Source organism: Fringilla coelebs (assembly GCF_963513975.1).
Source record: "Fringilla coelebs genome assembly, chromosome: 5".
Classification (NCBI taxonomy): domain Eukaryota; kingdom Metazoa; phylum Chordata; class Aves; order Passeriformes; family Fringillidae; genus Fringilla; species Fringilla coelebs.
Genome location: NC_140033.1, coordinates 62,785,774 through 62,807,820, shown reverse-complemented (window position 1 = coordinate 62,807,820; position 22,047 = coordinate 62,785,774). Strand labels below are relative to the sequence as shown.

Below are 22,047 nucleotides of genomic sequence, written 5' to 3'. Positions count from 1 at the left end.
GGACAAAGGGGGGATGTGGTAGAGGACATTTTGTAGTTATAATTACCTGAGTATAAATTTGGCTGAAGGGGGTCCTGTGTTTAATACTTGCATATCTGCAAATCAAAACAGTCTTCCACCACATGTCAAAACAATCTGACTGTACCATTCCCCACGTTTTGGCCTTCTAAAGCCCTTCCTTTTTGAAAATTGCAGAGCACCTTGATAAGAGCAAAGCTGATGTGCTGAGTACTGGCAATAGCCTAATCAAATTTCTTAGCAACTGACTTGATAACTAACTGAGCCTGTAGCTTCTGAGTCCCTCCCTTCCTCTCTCTTGCATGACAACTGAACACAGCATCTATATATACCCAGTTCTAAAATAGCTGCTGCTCCCGTAACTCACAAACCGTTCACATAGATCTCATTTTCTAGGCTAAAAGTAGTTAATTGCAGTCACTGAGGGGACTGAACTGCTGCACCCTTTTCCTTATTCTGGGATGGGCTCCTTGAGGAGTGTATTGCCCCCTCCTGCCCCCCTGCCAAATCATGAACTGTTTATAAAAGGAAATCTTTTGAAGGATGGGGCTACACAGATCAGATCTACAAATTTCCTGTTATCAGGGACTGCAGATGAATCATTATCTTTCTTCCCCTCTCTTCTCCTTGGCCATACAGCCATATATGCACCATCTAAAGCTAAACCTGACAACTCAGAAAGTACAGGGAATTTATTTGAAAGGTATTCCAATCAAAATATGACATGGGACAGCATGGTTTGGGATGAGGACACCAGTTTGAGTTGAGCCTCATACAGACTTTGTACAGAGCAGAAATTAATTTGAGTGCAAACTCTCTGCACTGACTAGGGACACTGCCACAAGTGCCCTTAGCTTCATAACCTCTCCTAGCTGAAATTATTAGCAAAATACTCATAGAGAACCAAGAGAGTCAAGAATTAGGCATTTGAATTTGATTATTATTGAAACATTATTAATAGTGAATGGCAGCTCAGTCAGATCATACACAAGCCAGGACCCATTTATTTCTCCAGCTTGAATCAGAATCACACCCACATGTGAACCTCTTGCACTGACTCACACTGCAGTCTCCAAGTGTGCAGCCTCCACAGCAAGGGCTCCTGGAACTGGAACTGGACCAGACCAATTGCTAAGGGAAATTTGGTACACACAGAGCTAGTCTTTAACTACCCCAGAATAAACTCCTGAGGTGCTTAGAGTATGTACCCAACAGCCCCCACTAGCAGCTGTGCTGGATGATGAGTCTGTGCCTGCAGGAGCACACTACTTGTCCATGTAGACATGGCCATATGCATGGACTTGCTGTGTGGAATACCCTTAAAGAACCAGCCAGATAATGACTGATTGCACTCAGATCTCTACACACTTTCATGGAAATGTTTACTATTTCACATGCCCATTCATCCAGAAATATGTCATATGAATGACATCACACACTCATCCTGTAGGATACCTCTCCCAGCAATTCCCCTTTGGTTTCCTAGGCTGTCAGCTTTCAGGAACTGATGAGGAGATAAAGCATATTTTCCTTGGGGCTGCATAGCAGGGGGTTCTGTGTGCAACTCTGCCCCCAGCATTACCCAGTAAACTGCCCATACTCCAGGCCAAGTTGCACCTTCACATCTTGGCAGGCCTTAAGGAAGTCAGCTGAACTCACCAGACATCAGGGCACAATTAGGCTGGCCATATATGAATGAAACAAGTAAATAACTCCAGCTCCTGGAAACAAAAATGCCCTTGGCAAATACAGATAGTGGAGAAGTAATTTGAACAGAGTGTAAGAGAATTAGATACCATGATTTTTTTTTTTAAGCTTACACATATATTCTGCTGCTAGAAGAAAAAAAATATGAACATTTAAAACAAAACTTTGAAGTTTATGATTTGTAAGAACACTATTTATGCTCCTACAAAGACCAGTAAATAAAATTGCCCACATAAACAATAGAAGCACTTGTACAAGAGGAAAAAAATAGAAATGTGTAGTTTTAGAGCCTGACAACAGCTGGTTGATTTCAATAATGTAAAATATTTTTTAAAGGTTGAGCGTACACCATGACACAAAGTTTCTAGGCCATCTCTTGTGTTGATACATTTCCATTGCCTTGCTCCCTGGACAAAGACCCAGAGCAGCACATCATACTCACATGTTTTGCAGAGAACTCATCGACCTCCTGTAGCACCTTCTCCTGGCACTCCGGGTTGGTGGCCAGCAAGTAGGTGGCAAAGGACAGCGTGCTCGTGGTGGTCTCATAGCCAGCAATCAGGAACAGGAAAGCTTGGCCTGCTATCTCATCCTCTGTTAGCATCTTCTGAGCCTTTTCAGATGGGGCTGTGCCAGCCAGAGGCGCCTCATCCTGTCTGGGAGCAGCAGATGGGCCGAGCACAGCCGAGCACCCGGCTGCCAGGGAGTCGGCTGAGTCGCAGGCGTCAAGCATCCACTGGAGAAAATCTCTGCGCCTCTGCAGAACAAGGAACATGAGGGATGGGTCACAGAGTAGTGCCTTCCATGGGGGACAGAAGCAGAGAGCTACTTCCTATTTATAGTGCATGCTTGGCCCCTACAGAATGGCCACCAGCCTTTCAGCAAACAAGGAGGCTTCTATAAATCAGCTGGAATGCTATAACTAACAGCCTGCCATTGCTTTCTTCCCAGTGAGATGAGACTGATCTTCCCCCAATTCACAAGAGGTATGTTATTTACCCTTCACAGAGGATTGCTAACGGCCAGCTTTGCACAAAGCTTCTTTTATACTTAGGCTGGGTTCTTGGCACTTGCTGGGAATCAGGGGATTGACATAGACACTGTACATGCAGGCTCCATGTGCACCTGCCAGTTGGAGGCAGCACAAATCATGCTTTGAGGAGCTGGTCCAACTGCTTGGATGCACAACCCTCATTTGTTCTTGTGGTCCAAAGCTTGGAACTCACCATCTAAGTTCAGGGTTGCATCTACATTACTTTCTATACTAGCTTAGTATGACAGGGCTGAAATCTAATCTCAGTAAATTGGGACAACTTTTTATGAGAAAGTACAGTTATGAACACTTGTAACAAGATAGCCTTTTTTAAACAATTCTTTAAGAACATATTTGCAGAACCATATTAAAACTGTAAGCATTCCCCTACCACAAAACCTGCTTGGGCAGTTTGTCTTTGCAAAATGCCCACTGAATGATCCTACTGTTATGAGAACTGTTTCTTTCACACTTATTTCTGACACAAAAACTCTAATAAACAGACCTATGGCCAAGAGTGAGCTGACTCCCAACCGGTGTGGACAGCAAGCTTGATTAGGCTTTGAAATATAACCCAAAAGGTTTGAATTGACTTTTGCGAGTGGGCATAATAGAATTGTGCTGAACCTAAGCCATAAGGCTGTGTGATTGATTTTCAATTCCTCAAATACCAACAGAATACATGATAGCTCAAGGACCTAGAAGTGACTGCAGTGCAAGAACATGACAACTTGTGCAGTGGGATGGACAAAAGAAGGGACCAAGCTTTTCTTCAAAAGAAAAGAATAGGCTGTAAACTGTATTTTTCTGTTAAAAATTAATCATTTGAATGATTTTTTGGATCTGATGTTTGAGAGATAAAGCAGAAAAAAGAAGGGCCAGAGAAAAGGACAGGCAAAGAAGATTAGAGTAAGGAAGAAGTAATTAATTACAAATGTCAGATGACTTAATCAGATTATTTATTTTTCACACGACATGGGAAAAGAGAGCAATGAGACAAGAAAACAGGAGAAATACTCAGTGTCCTGTGCTTAGCTCTGCTGCCAACAAACTGTTCTGACTGATCTACAGGCAGAGAGGAATGGTTATTTTGGGGTTTGAATAACACAAGGGATTGGCACAGGGCCTCTTTAACAGCTCCTTCCCTCCCCCCCAGAGAACCTTTCCATTATGTACCTCGTACCCAATGAGCATCTTGCACCCTGGTACACCCAAAAATCAATGCTCCAGATCGCAGCCAGTGCCTGCTGAAGGACTCTGCACATTCACCAGTCAGACTGAATCTCCAAGGCATGGGAGACGTGCTTTTCCACCAGTAGGGGAAGGCACATAAAAAATGTTACAGACATTGTGTTCTGCAAATGAGCTGCAGCTCTGAAAATGCTTCTTTGTGCCTAGACTTAGGCACAATTCCCACCAGCATGAGAGGATACCTCTGCTCCATTATGTTCCTGTAGACTGGAGGAAGTAAGACTTCATGCAGACTTCAGCTGTGAATAGCTCAAAATCTTGTTTAATTTTTCTGGGAAGGAAAAGTTTGTTCACATCCTGGGAGTTCATGTATTGCATGACTCAGAGTCCAGCTCTTTGGCATAGCCTGTGCTTCAGGGATTTCCCTGGTACATATATTTGTATTAGGCCATTTTTAAAATTGATAAAACCGAGCAAACAAGAAAAAAGTGCCAACCAAACCAAACCAAACAAATAAAAAAAGAAAAAAAAGAAAAAAAAGAAAAACCAAACAAAGATCAAACAAAACAAAAAAGAAACAGCAACAGCAAAAAAAACCCACCAACAACAAAAATTAAAAAAAAAAAAACAACCCAAAACAAAAAACCAAGAGAGTCCAGTTCAGTGTGTTCATTAGTGTGTGGACAAACCAATTCAAAGTAGTAATGAACCACATCTGTAGAGACAGCCTCTTTATCTGCAAGACTAGCCACCATCACCTAAACTACCTTCATAACATAAAAATGTATAATTACATTCCTATTCGGTGGAATTGTAGCACTGTAGCCTCCTGCAGCTCAAAAGGTGTAACATTTGCCATGGTTCTGCATCCATCCTTCTCCAGCTGTGAATTTTCTTGTAAACAAACCCATTGCCCTCTAAGGGTTTGCTGTTCCCAGTCATGAGCTGTTAGACGAGCCTGGTCTTACATTTAGACAATACACTCTCTGGAGACCCTGTAAGATGTTTCTCCAGCCTTAAACAAAATCAGGTCCTGGCCTTATACAAAGCATCAAGTTATTGCTGTGATAGCAAAGTAATAATCATAATGACTACCGAATAAAATTTCATTCATGAGAATTTTTGCTGAAAGCAAACTTAATGAATACCAGCCCAAGTGAATATTCCCAGGAATGTGCTCTGAAATGCCTCTGTGGCCATTTTGAGGAGCTCTTTTTATTACTCATGTAATATATTTGGTTAGGAATTTAAAAGCTTGTCTTGTTGCAGAATCTGTTTTTAAGGTCATCCTATCCAGAAAAAACTGGATACCTGATCTGTGCCATCTAACTTGCTCACAGGTGAGCAGGGGTTGCTGACAGCAATGGCTTCATAAACAAACCTTGCAAAAACAACATTCATTTGTAAAAACAACTTGAATAATAGCGGGGTGGGGGGGAAAGCATAACATTAGAGAGAAGCAAGCTTTCTTCCATGATAATTCTACACAGTGGAAGGAGCTATATTTCAGCAAAGCTTCTCTTCCTTATGCTTCATTCTGCTTCACTTTAGGTATCAGTGTAGAGTGCCACATAAAAAAATCATCCTCAACCCAAGCGAGAGAAAAGATTTCCAGGGTTATAACAAGTCATAATGAAACATATTTTTTTTCTGCACCATCAGGATGGAAAAATCGCTCTGATTCCAAAACCTAACAATGGCAATAGAGACAAATACTAGCATAAACCCAAATATAATTGGATTGTTAAGTGCTAGAAATAAAGAAAAAGCATCTCATGAAAATTCACGGTGGGGGGAGAAGGTTATTTCTCCACTTCAGCTGACAGCAGAAGGAAAAAAAATATTTTAAAATTACATTTTTTTTCTTAATTTAACAACAGACCAGGTACTTACAGTGCCACCTCACAAAAACATTCTTTGGTCATCACTTCCAGCTGCTGGCTTCCTTTCTCCATCAGGGACATTTGTTTGATTTTCCTCACAAAAAGCAGAAGCCCATAATAGCCTCCATCCTGTCCTCTGACACTTGCATAGTTATGTTACAATGGCCTCAGAAACAAATTCCTGCCACAAAAGAACGGCGTGCTAATGCAACCAACTCTTGATTTGCCCCTGTACAACACAGAGCCTGTCATTAAGCCAATGATAATTGAATGGAAAGCCAGGATTTGAACAAAACCCATATAATTTGAATGCAGCGTGGGACAGGGCGAACGTCTAACTCGGCGGTGACACAGACATCCCCTCTGAAATATATAATAAGACAAGCTCCGCTCACAGCTTGCCCGAGACAGACACCTTGCAGTATATTTCCTGACACCAGTGTTCTGGGCCGTATCATTCCTCTCATTAGGCTCCTTCGGCATCCCTGGCCCTGCACGGAGGCGGGACGGGGAAGGCCAGGCCGCCAGGGCCCACCGGCCTGCAGCCCCACATTGCCCTTCGCAGAGAAAAGCAAGGCACAGCTCTTCCCTAGAACACTCTCGGCTCATCTCCTGCGCCTGTGTTTGTGCAAAAGGAGAATGCAATGCGGGGATTGTTTACCCAAAGTGATGGGGTTTTGTTTCCTTGGCCTGTCAGGGCCTATCCTGTGAGAGTGTGTGTGTGTGTGTGTTGGCTGACAGTCACGAGATTCTGTGCTGTTGGGTGCAAAGTTATGCGCTTTGATTCAGTTTAGATGTAATAAAACATAAAATAAAGTATTACTATATGAATATATATTAATCATAATTAATTAATTACCCTACTGATAAGAGGCAGTCAGCTGCACCATTTCTCTCCCCCTCTTTGGGGGTGCCTGTGAATTCCGTAGCTCCCTCCTCACATCCCCGCTCTCAGCAGGAGAGAGACGTAAGCGCTCTCACACGAGATGCAGCATGACTTGTCTCATCTCACAGGAGGCAAGGGATGGCTCCAGCTCTCTCCCTCCTGAACGGGGAGTTGTGGTTTCATATCTGAGGCTGATGTGCCAGCTGACCTTCTGGCAAACTCACCATGCTTTGGGCATCCAGGGGATCCTTGGGTCATGCTTTTGGTGGAGAGATTAGGCTGTTCAACTTCTCTGCAAGCTGCAGTAAAAAATTACTCAAGGAAAACTACCAAATATGTATCAGTTTGAATTTTGGTTCTTAATGTTTTGATCTCAATCACGTTTTCTGCAAACTATACTCAAATTTTGTACCACTCTGATGGTTCAGATCTGCATTTTGAGTTCAAAATAGCCCAGAAACACAAAAATCTACTTTATGATGAATCAAGGAATCCAAATAAATGACATACTTGGTTGATAATCTGTAAAGCACTTGCTGTGGTGTAAAAGTCATGCAAATATGATGCTGCAAACATAATAGGAATCACAATAAACTGTACAGACCTTCCTGGTCTTTCTCAAATTCTCTGATTCAAACTCAAAATGAGAGATTTCAGAATCCTTATCTATCAGATAGAAAGCTCACATCTCATTTCAGCAAACTTGTACAAACACTGCTAAGTCAATGTATATCCAGGAAGCTTTTTATAAGCTTGATTTGGCAACCCTCTTTTTAGGAAAGACAAACCTGTGTCACAATGAAGTTATCAGTAAAGCACTGCAGTAGCTACCCAGATCCTTTTGAAAAAGAAGCACAAAATGCAGTCCCACTAAAACTATCATTTTGCCAAACACCTTTGAAAGGATCAAATTCAACTTCTAACTCTTGCTGGCTTCATTTGGTTTCTCAGTGAAACCACCAAAAAAAAAAAAAAGCCAGTTTCTCTGCCAAAATATCCAATTCCAAAACATTCCAGAGAGAGTGTCGTTTTGCCTTGTGCTTGAACACAGAATCTCAAATCAGATGAGAGGCTCTCAAATTTGTATGTTTGAAAGTTGAGGACCTGGACTCTGTTGGACTCCAGGTATGACCATTGCTCAAGGGAGACTTTTCAATCAGGCAGGTAAAACTCTTTTGTTTGCATTTGTTAATATCAGCAGAAGAAAACACTGCAGCATTTTTATTGTGAATGAGCTGAGGGTCTGAGGGCAGGCAAGTCTTACAAAGTAATATAACTTGCACTTAAAAAAATGACTAAATGTAAAGCAAAAAATAAAAATTCACTGGGTGCTGATTCAGAAAGTGGAGCAGCCCATTGCCAGTCTGATTTGATCGTAATACTTATAATAAAACCCCAAGCTGAGAAGATTTTGTATAACTTTGGACTTGCTATTTTCTCATATTATCATCACTAACCTTGTATGCAATTTTTTGACAGTAGCTCACAACCATAAGAGAACCCTGTGAGCATTCAATAATGCTGCATTTAAAGTCAGAAGCCACAGCAATGCCTTTGCTTGCCACTTGAAAGGAATGTGTCCCTACAAAAACGTTGCAAGAAAGCAAAATGAAAGCTGCCCCCAAGAGAGGCAGGCTCATAGATGAAGGAACCTGAACAGAAAGCGTCAAACATGGCAACAAAACAGATCTTCTCCATTTGACCAATGTTCTTCTAAGAAATAAAAATAAAAAATAAAGCCAAGAGTAAGCCTGAATTAGGATATGATACAGATTTTATTGGCCGAGTTTGCCACTAAAGCTGCAAAGCGGCCAATATGATTTACTGGTTAAAGCACTGTCCTTCCACTGAAGCTGAGATGCTTTAAGCTGCACTCCCTTTTTTGCCTGTAAAGCAGAGTTATAGCTGGTGCAGCTTCTCCATCTGTAAAATCAGTACAACAGACATCAAATCTTATAAAACACCATGAAGAGAAGCTAATGATGATCTCAGAAAAACGCTTAAGACCTAGGATAAAAACAGATTTACACAGACTCAAAGAGTTTAAGGCAAAAGCATCATCATAGAGGAGAAGGAGCCCTGGAAGGAACTCAGCAAGTTATCTGCTTCATCCCCTTGCCACAAGGCAACATCAGCCAAACCAGCACTGACAGCTGTTTGTCTAACCTGTTCTTAAAAACCCAGCAAACCCTGACTTCCCACAGCGTCCTCAGGCAGTCCACCCCAGCACTGGACCTTTTCAGTCACTGCAGAGGTTTCCCCTCCTCCAGTGACTCACCACAGATATGATAAATCATTAGATTTCACCAGATACCTCCATAATGTCTGTGACTCCACAGCCTGTACCTGTTTATTATGTGTATATATAAAAATAGGTTTTAAATATATCTTTAATAAAGCATGCTGATAAGATAAAAATCAAACTGCTGAAAACCACAAAATTATTTGCACATAGTAGTGCCTCCATTCATGAGGGGGAAGAGTCCACAGGTACTGGTGGTTTCTTCCTCAAAAAATTTTGCACCTTTCTGACCTTCAAAATGCAAAAGTAAAAGCATTGGTAGCATACAGAGGGATTAAGCCTAATTCAACTGGAAAATAAAGCTAGAGGGATTTCTTAAAACCAACATTTTGTTAGTGACCCATCTTCCCTCAGTTTATACTGCTGCAAGTGGCACTAGAGGGCTCACATCTTGAAAGACAGCAGTCTCCTTCTCCATATGGTCCCACACAGACCAGGGATGAAAATTAATTTGAATTTCAGATCTAACTATTAGTGAATTAAGAGAAAGAACAGTACTGTTTGTAGTTGATAGAATCTTAATACAGGTGTTTACAGCTCTTTCAGGAGCAGACTGGTTTTTAGATTCTAGCCAAAAGCCAGACTTGGCTGAAGTGCTGTGTAAAATACAGAGATACCACAGGTATGGGTGGGAAAAAATAGGATACACTCCTATTTGGTTGTTTCATAAACTGTGTGGGCCCACAGAGAAACCCACAGCTTTCCTTGAGAGCTGGAAACCCTTCCTGTAGCTGGTCAGTATAAAATCAAGGGATTGTCTGCAGCCAGATCTATTTACACCTCTAATGAACTGGCCACTGTCTTTGACTCTGGGGAGTTTCCCCCTAGTACCAGGCTCGGGTATTTAAGACGAGCACTAAGTTTTCCACCATGAAATTCAGTCTAATGGTAAGGAAGTGTCATGGAGTTTGTGGCAGCTGCTTGGCAGCTCTGCCACACTGAGCTGGCAGTGTCAGCCCAGGTCACAGCACAACAGCATAACCAGTACAGCTCCCTCCATCACACACACACTTGGGGAAGGATCAGAAGGCAGCCCAAAATTCAGTGGCTGGAGAGTCCCATCCAGCTTTCCCAGTCTCTGCACTGCGGTAACCAAGAGACATTGGCAGCAAATATCAGTGGACAGCAACCTCCTCGTTCTGTATTTGCAAAACATTCAGGATAACACCACTCTGATAATGACTCCTGGCATGATCACAGTGCAAACAATAAATATTGGATCTGTGTGTGTGGTAGCTGAGCTTCCCCTGCCCCACAAGTGTTTTTCTGCTTGAAGGGGGAGGAGTGACATTATCAGAATACACAGTGTGGAAAGATAAGAAAAGAAATAACTGAGTGATGGGGGAAAGAATAGCTCAGGCCAGGCCCTGCCATGCATGCCAGTGTGTGCAGCAGGCACCCATCCCCAAACCAGCAAGCTGTGCACCCTACTTCACACTGCATGCGTGCATCCTCTCCCAAAGCTCATCTGGCCTCCCCCCAAACCATCTGACACTCCTCCCCTCTGTTATTTGCACGAAGAAGGGAGGATGCAGGAAGGGAGTGTTTGAGGCCAAGAGTCTGACATCCAGAAGCTTGACCCTCTGCTGACTCAAACTGCTGACTAAAGGCTGCTGTTGCAGGCAGCCCTCTATTCCACTTGCCACAGATTGCAATTTTATTTGCTTAAATTAAATTCCCGATTAATAATAATTTTGTGTTTTAGCAGTTGACTCACATTCAAGGAAATGCACAGGAATCTCATTATTTCTTTCTTACTCTTTGTTCTTCCAGCCCCATATGCTCCTTTTAACATTCTTGCAAAGCTCCACCGCTCACTTTGAAGAGCCATCAGGACATTTCAGGGCCATTCGGGGAATTTACTGCTCACATCCTGCTCTCCCTCATCTTTTCTCAGGGTTTGTTCAAGATCCTTTCTTTCTGCATCACGCAACATATAGACTGCATATGTTTTGAGGGAAGGAACAGCTCATTATTTGGTTTTGTGATGCCCTTAAGTAATTTCAGGAAACCAAAAAGATTTTTTCTTTTAACTAAACTGATCATGGTTTTGAGACTGACATAAACGGCATGCACTGCTAAAAAAAAAAAATACAACTAATGATATGCATATTCTGTATTAACAATATGGGGAAAAAATTGTCATTATCACTTCTTCAAGCAACTGCTCTCCACTGCTGGCAGGCAATCCTACTGCCAGCTTATCCATTCATGATCACACCTACACCCTACATTAGGATTTATCCCGGATTTTCAGCTATATTAAACTGGCTTTTACCTAAAGTACATAAATCACATCTATATCTGACTCTCATGACTTGTGTGCATGAAGGGATACAGGCTTCTAACACAGTGGGTGAAAGCACTGGGAAGGAAAGGATTATTTTCAGCTAACCAGTGACCAATAACAAACTGTGTTATCCTCCACAGTTTCATGGGTGCTGGGTTCAGTTATGGGTTTTATCCAATAGATGGCTCCTCAGTAGCAGGAAGGATTCTCCCCCTGCTCTCCTTCCCTTCACAGAGTTTCAATATGACTTTCTAATATTTACACAGCTATTATCTTGCAAATATAGGCATTTTGTGCACACTGATAAACACACAGAAGCAGCACGTGTGCGTGAATTAAAGAACAAAAGAAAAATTAGATGACATTTTATATTACTGCCTGCCACTTTGTCCTCTGCCAGTACAGGGGTGCATGAAAAATGATAGCTTGGAATGCTTCCTAAAGTCAAACTAAAAAAAATTTTAAAATACAACTATAGAAACACTAACAGCATGCCAAATACAAGCTATCTTTCTCCCCAAATATATGAGGACATCTCCCATATCTTACATATCCCTGACTGAGCAATACTTAAGGAACTTACAGGCATCATTACTACTCTGTCAACAAAGAATTTTTCACAAGAAAAAAATAAAATCCTGTGTGCAATTATCGATATAATGACCCAGGAGGGTTCTGTGTAATTGGCAGGGTGCAAGTTAACATCATCATGAGTAAGGTTAACATTTCTGAGACAGTGAAAGTGAATACATTTTTGTTGTTTTACAGGAAAACATAGTTAGAATAATAACCCCCAAGATATTCAGAAAAATCCTGTTTATCCCATATAGACACTTCTCTGAATCAGAAGAGCAGTTCCCAGTCATTTTTGTTCTGAGATCTGTCCTGCATCTCAGTCAGATCTTGTCAAGATCCTGGTGGTAACCCCACTTTGGGGTTGTGACCCTCTGATCCAGCCACATGATCAACAGAAAACAGAACACTCATAATAAATAATAAATTGCATAGAAGCCAGATGATGGCTGTTTAAATTCCCATGATTTAGCACTTCAATGGGGCACAAGTACAAGTCCCCTATACCTGCTGTTAGCATCTAAAATAATGTCATTCCTAATAATAACCTTTATCCTTGAAATATTAAGCTGCTTTGAAAAGTGGGGGAAAGGTACCATTTTACTACAAATACACATATCAATATGTAGCATCATAACATTAGCACAATTACAGCCATAATAACTGTCAAGAAAAAAATAACTGTTTCATCCTTGTTCAAAGCTGAGCACAATTACTGGTCTCATTTCAACATTCCAAAAGGACTTGCCTAATTCCATGCCTCAAGTCAGCTTTTTTGCTGGCTAAAACCTGGAAAATTCAAACCAGCTGGCACTTTGGTCGCTCCAAAAGAAGCTCAGTAGCAGCATGCCTGACCATGGGGCTGTGACACTGCTGCTCTCCTTTAGCCCTGAGCAGACACCCCAAGCAGCCCCCATCCTTGATGCACAGCACATGGAAAGGCAGCCCTATGATCTGGTGATCCCTCTTTGGCTCTTTGCATGCTCAAAGTCATTGCTCTTAAACTGCATGGAGCAGATTTAAACCCTGACCAGTCCCAGTTGTGGTGAAACACCAAGCCTCCATCTTCCCACTTGGCTCTCTCTCCCAGAACACTGCCGGCGGCAGAACACACCCAGCGCCAAAGCCAAGCCTGCAGACTTTCAGCCACCTTATCTCTCTTTAAGGGGCAAATATACAGGCATGTCAAAAAATAAAGAGTTCACAACTGAAATACTGACAATCATTTTCACCGTGGAGCAGTTTAAAAGAGGCAGCAGTGATATTCATTAAGCTGTTAATAATGGATTGTGGCACAAAGCAATTTATCAAGTTTCCACTGTAATTAAAATCACTGAATATTCGGGCACTTGCAATGCACCTAGCTCTCCCTGCTTCTGAAGCTTTACATTTTAATGTGAATTATAGCTCCCTCTCCCCAGAGAGCTACTAAAAAGCCCATTTTAATTGGTATGTTTTTAATTGAGATTACATTATTAAAAAGTGTAAATTTCTGTTGAAGAGAGAAAGGAGGTGCTCAGCTCCCCTTTAGTCTCTGTCTCCCTTAGATATAGCTTGCTTATCCCAGCAGGAGGGAAAAATGAAGGGTAGATGCTGTGAAGGAAGAGGAGAAAGCCCTGAACACTCACAGGCTGTGAAGCCAGGGCAAGGCAGCATTGTCTGTCGCAGATGCAGGATTTTCTAAGTGGATTTTCAGGAGGGAGAGGAATCACCACCATCATTCAGGCTGCTCTTAACAAAAGGTAGAGGGAAAACACCACACAGGGATTCCTGCCTCGTAGCCAGCTGACATCCAGGGCACACTTCAGCAAGTCTGTCCTTGAGACAATCTGTTGCTTTCCATAATAAGTAATTCTAATATTAAATTCTCCTCAAAATCCACATACAGTCATGAGTGGATGGGGTCTAGCAAAAGTCTGCTGGTTCCAGAAGGCTGAGGGCAGGCAGGGAGAGGCAGCCCTTGGGGCAGCCTGGACACAGGGGCAAGAAGAGAGGTGCCCCAAGCAAATAACACTGGTTGCCTTTGTGCACAGATTAGGACAGACTGACCACCTTAAAAAGAAAAGTGACTTCATGCACTTGGCATCCAAATGCTGGTCACTTAAATGGTCCTCCTGCTGGCAAGATGGACTGTCAGTGACTCTTATAAGTAAGAGAATGGATCTCCTAAGGTGAGTAGACACAAGAGAAAAGGGAGAAATATCAAAAGAGTGCAAAGTAGATGGCAACAGCTGAGATAGATCAAGGGTAAAACCTCCAGAGATCAAAACACGCCGAAAGATGGACAAGGTGATTGAACAAGAATGAAATATCATGGAACAGCTTTTTCATAACTGCTTCAGAAAAGGTCATACTGTATTGCAAAAAGAAGGCAGTGCATGGGGCTGAGAGAGGTCACTGTAGGCAAACAGAGACACAGAGAGACTAAGGGACAAATTCAAAGATCACCCACTAATACCACAAATGCTGCAAGTCCCCTTCTAGTTTTGGAAGGGACTCAGGAAGGAAGGACAGTGAACCAACAGCATAGAAAAGGGGGAAAAATGGATGACGTGAAAGACAAAACTGAAATTGTTAAAACTGACAGAGAAAGGGAAAGCTCTGTTACTACAATTAGGTCAGTAAATCTGTGATTTTTTCTAAATGAAGAATTTAGATGCTCTGCTCTAGTTACACATGTCAGAGGAAAGTCTGCTTGTAGTGGGAAAGTACCCAAACACGCTATTGCTCTGAACAGCAAGGTGAAACTAATGTATGAAATTCCCAGTCCCGGTCGATAGGCCCCTTGCAGATTTAGATCAAGAGTAAGTAAAAACAAACAAAATAAAAGAACATGTAAACAAAGATTAGATCTCATATCCCACCTTGGCATTAAAGACCACTGCTCTGCTGTGCAGAAAGGTAACCTCCAGATTATTTAATTTAATGTAAGATTCCTTTTGCTTGCTGATCTGAGAACCCCATATCCAGATTACAGATGAAGCAGGAAAAGGAAGGGCTTTCAGAGACCTCAAGTAGAATCTTCTGAGAAACTTGTGGGAGCACACTGTAAGGGTAATATAAAGAGATTAAGAACTGTAAGAGAGACAAATTACAAAAGAAAGGGAATGTGCACAACCTCAGGGTAACAATTTTCCCTTTCAGCTGAAGGGGTGAATGCTGAGACAATACCATGAAGGAAAACAAACAACAGGAAGCAGGAAAAGATAGGCTGGGCAAGATTTGCTTTATGCCAATACAGTCACAAAGAGAAACTGTGCTTCCAAGCCTATAGAAAGATGACCCTGAAAGACAAATTTAACACTGCTTAGGCCGGCTATTTTGCACAGATGAAAACATGCAGCAGAAAGGCCAGATTACTTACTGATTTGGCATGTACCAACAGATATATAACCACATCAGATTCTACTCTGAGTGCTATAAAAGAAAGGCAGCTGCATGTGCTTTACTCCCTTCCCAGAAAACAGAGACCTTTTTCTGAGCCCTGAACACAGCAAAGTCTCATTGGTTATGTGAAATTTCTGTGGCTTCAGCATCCAGGAACATTTCCCCAAATATATACAGTGACCCACCAGGTTGCAACAGCCCTGGTTCAATTATTTTCTCTGATAAGAATATCAGGAAAGTTGCTAACTAACCAAGGGGACAAACTTTATGTCTAAGGTCATGAAAGAGCAGCACTGAGTACTAGGTATAAAAAGTATTAAAGCCAATGCCACATCCTCCTCAAACAGATGGCCTTTCAGAAAGATTTAATCAGACACTGAAATGCATGCTGCGAATACTCATTACTAGCACAGGATCAGGCTGGGACAAGTGGCCAGCACTGACGTTATTGCCCACAGGGAATTACCACAGGCATAAACAGGATTTGCAATGCTTGAACCTCACTCTGGATAGCAAGCACGGGGTCCCTTCGTGATCATAAAGGAGGGTAAAGCAAAAAATGTATGATGAGGTGAGCCAGGTCTACAAGGCAGAGACCCAGGCCAATATAAGGAGCAACCTCCTAATTTCTTTTCCTTTCTTATCCTGTTTTTTTGCTTGTGCTCATCACACCACCACAAAACTCAGTGACAAAGGCCACTTTTCTCTGGACGCCACCTTCACAGCACAATGAGCTCTTGCTCACCTTATTTTACTGGACACATAAAATAGAGCTGTGACCATTCCATGCCCTTCAATATAAAGAAGAGGAAAAAAGAAGAGGAAAAATAGCATATCACCACAACAACCAGCACCCAGAAGAAAAAGAAGAAAAAAAAAAAGGACTTTTTATCTCTCCTTCAGTGGTGGGGCTGGCTTCTTTGAAAAAGCAGGTTTGCCTTTCAATTCTTTCCTCTTCCAGTTTTTCAGAGAAATTTTACTGCAAACATTAAGAGTCCTTAAGCTATCTTTTGACCTGGATTTTCAATAAACAGTATTTTAAGAGATTGATTTTACCATGAAAACACAACTCTTAAAAGTCATTAAAAACCTTGACATTACCAATGACTGAACATGTGAGTTTATTTATTTTCACTCTAGATGAAAGCTTTTTTTCAGGGCTAAAGATCCCACCCTTCCCAAATAAAAGATATTTCTCATATGCTATAGATCGGCAAAATCAAAAGTCTATCTTCATTTCCCACAACAGCTGGTGAAAACAAGAGGAAAATACACACAAAACTTATTGACAGAAGCACTTCAGTCCTTCCTGCTTTTACCTCTGAAGGCATCCTGTTGGTTTAGTGACTTCCTGTGGACTAAGGGTGCTACAGGGAGCATCTGAACCTCCCCTGTTCTGCCCAGAAAGGGCCAAACTTACCATTTTTTTGAAGGTCCTCTGGAATAGCCCTACCACACATCTCTTAGAAAGTGAAGTTGGCTTTTCCTGCCTAGATACTCACATTTTCTTGGTGCTATCTGCAAGATCATTCTCGGCAACTGTGGATATGCAAAGACTTAACCAGATTAAGAACCATGCACACCCTGGTGCTTCAATTTACTTTCTGTCCATTAGCACAAGTGAATGTTCTTGCAAACTGAAGCATGGTCATGGCCTGTACTTGGCACTGCTGAGGCTGCACCTCGAGTGCTGTAGTCCCTTTTGGGCCCCTCACTACAGGAAAGACATTGAGGTGCTGGAGCATGTCCAGAAAAGGGCAGTGAAACTGGAGAAGGGTCAGGAGCACCAGTCTGATGAGGAGCAGCTAAGGGAGCTGGGTTTATGTAGCCTGGAGAAAAGGAGGCTCAGAGGGAGCCTTATCACTTTCTACAATGATCTGAAAGGAGGTTAGACTTAGGTGGGGATTGGTCTTTTTTTTCCCCAAGTAATACAACAAGAGGAAATGGCCTCAAATTGTGCCAAAGAAGGTTTTTGATTGGATATAAGGAAAAATCTCTTTGCCAAAAGGATGGTCAGTTGCTAGAATATGTTGCCCAGGGAAGGGGTTCAACTACTAACCCTGGAGGTATGTAAGAGTCATGTAGATGTGGCACTTGGTGGACATGGTTTAGTGGTGGACTTGACAATCCTGGGTTAATGGACTGGACTTAACGAACTTAAAGGTCTTTTATTATATAAATGATTCTGCAATTCTGTGTGAGCAGTGCTCCAAGAAGTTATGGAGATGGCACTTTGAACCCCAGAGCGTTCAGAGGTGTCTGGCATGTGTGAATTATGGGATAGGGACATCACTCCTGTCACCTCCTGAAGAAGAAATGGAGATAAACTGCAGTGCCTGAGAAAGACCAAAAGGGAATGGAGAGAGGTGGAGGCATCAGAGAAAGAATCACAGAAGCCAAGATTATGTTGTTAGGGCTGCTGCAGAGTTTGCTGGAGTGGGGCAGATAATATATACATGATACCATCTGCCTATTCCTTGTCTAGAGTCCATGGAGCACTCTGAGCCACAGCTGAGGAGACAGTAAAACACTGCCTTAGAGCAAAGGGTCAGCAACAGCGAGCAGAGCTGCTTGTGCTTGCTGGCAGCAGGAAACCAAGCAGGCATTTGCTAACTTCTTGTGGCCATAGTGCCCATAAAGCCCTGGGCTCACAGGTGTTCTGGGCTGTAGAGCTAGAACAGATGCAGCAGTAATGCAAAACTCTTCCTGCACACCTCAGGGAGGCAAGAAAGACACTACTCTTGTTACTTGTTCTGTCCTTAATCTCTTTGGAGTAGAGAGACTGCAGAGCTGCATTTCATGATGAAAGAACCTCAGCCAGACACTTCAGCCCAGGCCTGGAACCCAAAGATCACACTTGGTAAGCCTGTAGCTCCTCCTTGGAAAGATATCAACAGGGCGATCAAGAAATTTCAACAGGTGCCCAAAAGTAATAGAGATTTCAAGTTCATTTCCATTCAAGGTTTTGTGCCTTTGTTATGTTTAAATATCCACTTGAGAAAGTTATAAAATTCATTACATCTTCAAGAAAAATAAAATAAATAATAAAAAAAAATCAAATGTGGAAAGGAAGACAAACCACAAGGAAATGGCTTGACTTTTAAAATAAGGTGAATAACTAAAATTTCTTTTAATCCAGTACTAGATTTTTTTTCTTCAGAATCACTGCATGTTGCCCAAGCACAGACACCAGATTTAATTTTCTAAAGTTTTTTTAACATATTCTAGAGCAATTATACCCTTCTGTTAAAAGCAGCCGAAATAGAGGCTGCAGAACTGTGTTCAACTCCATATTTAGTTCACGTTTCCTCTATATCTTTAAAACACACATTTAGCTCTCTGGGAAGCCCACATTTTCACCTGACAAAGGCACTGGATAATGGGATGATCAGACTTTGAGAACAGCCCAGTAGAACAGAATCACAGCATCCCTCCAACAGATTTAGAAAAACAAAAGGACCAGACTGATCCTTTGTTTTACTGACTTTAATAATCAATAAAATTAGATTATTTAATATTGCCATATAGTGTGCATCCTTAAATGGACACCACCTTCTTCCTAACACAAATTTTCCTTGGTTTTATACAAAGGCAAGAATACTGCACACTATCAGAAGGTGTCTAATCCTCCATCTGCTGTTTTAGTAGAAAAATATTTACTTTTAAACATCTGTATTGCATTTACTCAGTTCAAACACACACACACAGCTCCTGGAATGTACATAGTATTTAGCAAATTTTTAACTAACTTTTCTTTGTAATTGTATAGTTTTCCCTTGACAAGGAGAGGATCAGACTTTTTCAGGAGGATTACCTCTGCTCAACTCATTTCAAGCAGCTCTTGAATAAAATAGTTCATTAGTTCATGAAAAGGAAAGACTCCAGGGAACTACTGGGGAAGGAAGAGAAAAGAACAGAGTGTCACAGTAATTAGGTTTTCAGATTGTCGCTTATCCTCCAGAATGCAGGTACACACACACATGTCCCTCTTCCCCTTAGGGGAGATCATTGCATGTTTATCCCTGGGAATCAGTGTACCAGAGATTAAAACTCTAACCCAGCCATAATTTCCCAGAAAGATACTAAAAGTTACCTCTTCTTTATAGCACGTTTCCTTTGCTAGTCCGTAGAGCAAGAGAAATCCACCCCCCTTTGCAAGTATTTAAATGCCTTTATTTCAGAGTTACTCAAAATGCAGCCTTCTGACCTTTTTAGGCTCCCATGGCAGATGCTGAAAAACTAAAGGACTTCCACTCACTAGGAATCTCTCATGCCTGCCCAGGTGTAAGGGCAGCCTGGGAAAAGCAGAGCCACTGACTGTAGCAGCCAGGGAAAAGATTGGCCAGGAATGAGGATGGAAAGCAGGGAAAATTGGAGGGGGTTGCAATTGTTAACCAGAGGACAACCTCTTTTGATCTGTACATGGCACAGCAGACTACAGAGCATCTCAGAGCCACATCAGTTAAAAGGAGGCCAAATCATCACCAGGACTGAGACCATTGTACAGTTTCTGAGTGGCTTTACACCACAGGGCTCAAAGGGAAGCATATCTCTCAGCAGCACAGCCTTCACACTCCTCTCCTGTTGTTCCTTCTGTCTGCTCTGATTTGCATTAAAAGCACTCAAGTAGACTCTGTAAGTCTCCAGCCAGACTGACTGGACAGCAAACTGAGATGCCAGTGAATAGTTCTGGTGATACTTCCCTGTGCTTTCTCACCCTCTCATTCCAAATTGTCTTGAGAACACCAAGAAGCAGCTGATGGCCATCAGAAACATCATCAGATTACTACTGGCCTGGCACAGATTATGTGACCTTGAATTACACATTCACTGCAGACAGTATGACTGGAAAAATCAGGAAATATCAGAAGAAGGTGCTGAAGCCTCTATGAATTCTCCAATTCTCCTTGCTAAAGGATGCGCATTTTCAACAGTGGATTTTCCCACAAGTCTGTTGTGATTTTCCAAAAATAATCAATAGCCCTAAATTGTTACAGTACAGCTGTTGTTATTACTATGGATTACAATTGAAACACTGGACTTTCATCTGCTGACAGGGGGCTTAGTTTCAACCCACAGCTGTTGAAGGGGATCTCAGTTTTGAGCACTATGAAAGACTCCTTCATTTAGACATCATAATTTAAAATAAACCAGTAGGTTAAGAACTGAGTTATAATGGGATATCAAAATAGCTCTAACACAAAAACAATTTGCATATCAGATTCTTAAATTAAAATCTATCAAAGTATTATTTATTGAAGTAAACAAATAGTTTATCTGCCCTGTCTTTGGAAATATTTTGCCTCAGGGAAAAATTTAAACCTGGACAGATAATCAGGGTAAGGTATTTGAACATTTAAATCTTGCTGGATCCTTTAAAGTAGGTGTTAAGTGGTGCATTAAATTTGTGCTGTTTCTTCTGAGCTGGGTAAATTTGCTCTTCTGTAAATAGTGGGAAAAGCCTTTTACAATAATGTGAATCCATGAATAAATGTAATGTATTAAAATTTCTAAAGTACAGGCAATAAATGTTTTTGTACATAAGCCAAATGAGTGGGTTATCCAGGACTAGAATTGAGTGACCACAGAAAGATAATATATAATTAAAATGACATCTGCACCACTAACTGAGGGGATGAGAGAAAGTGACATCACAGATCTCATATAAACTGCAAGCGTATTATTAGATCTAAACCTGGCTGTAAAATTACTATCTACCCAAGGGATTATCTTTAGGCATTCAGAAGCATTGTTTCATTTACTGATAGAACAGGGATGATAACAGGCTGACTTTGCTTGTCACGTTGTTTTCTGGCCTTTCTTTATTCTTTGTTCATATTAGGTGTAGATGAGAGGAAGACAAGTTTCAGCTAAATCACTGTCGTGGAGCTTTTTATTGTTTTACAGTTTGTTCCAAAGGCTTTTTTTATCCTCCCTACCCCCTCCCCTCAGGAAAAGAACCCCAAAGCATTTTTAATGGTGATAAAATCAATGGGGAGTAAAAGATGCACACAATGTAACATCTAGGAGTGTAGCAAACTAAGGAATACCCATTGGCCTAATGCACCTCAGGGAGACCATAAGACTTGGCTTATAGCTCTCATTATTAGCACAAAGAACCAGTGGCTGCTAGTTATATCTTGGCCTTATTAAAATTCAGTGCCAAAACTCCAACTGGTTTCAGTGGGTACATTTCATCATTTGAGACCTAGGACAGAGGACATAATTCTCATCCACATGTAGGGCTATCTGGGACACCTCATCTCTATAGATTTAATTTCTGCATTAAATTGAAAAACGCTGCATTTTGTTCTGTTTTACACACCATTTTTATGTCTCTGGAAAATATTAGTTGCCCATATTTGGAACAAGACTCATGGGCCACCAACCTAAAACATTCCAAATTCTATAAGCAGATATAGAACATAGGCAGTGAAAAGGGGGAAAAAAAAAAAGAAAGCTCCAAACTTTCCAGTCACTTTTGAACAACAACGATCCTGAACTGCAAAGGAGACTTAATTTGCATTAAGAAATCTGTCCCTAATAGTCTAACTCCTAGCACTTGAAATAGCTCCCATATGCCAATTCTGCAAACTAAGCAAAAAGTCCAGGAGCAGACAGGTCTGCAGGCAGCCACGGAATTGTGCATACACTGCTAAGGCAAACACAGACCTTGCACTTTCCCCCACATTGTCCTGGTGTTGGGCAGCTACTGCCATGTGTTATCTCTCACAGCACCTCCCAAAAACCCTTCCAACAGAACCTTAAGCCTCTGGC

At 41.6% G+C, this 22,047-nt stretch overlaps 1 protein-coding gene across 1 annotated transcript in view; it reads right to left on the bottom strand.

Annotated features, from left to right (window-relative positions):
* The window catches only part of TBXAS1 (thromboxane A synthase 1), a gene marked incomplete at its 5' end in the record, with an annotated part of 237,949 nt that overhangs the window by 63,432 nt on the left and 152,470 nt on the right, over positions 1-22,047 (bottom strand). Inside the window, one exon of the mRNA XM_084206237.1 lies at positions 2,168-2,482. Coding sequence (XP_084062363.1) covers positions 2,168-2,482 — 315 coding nt within the window. The remainder of the gene's footprint in view (positions 1-2,167; positions 2,483-22,047) is intronic.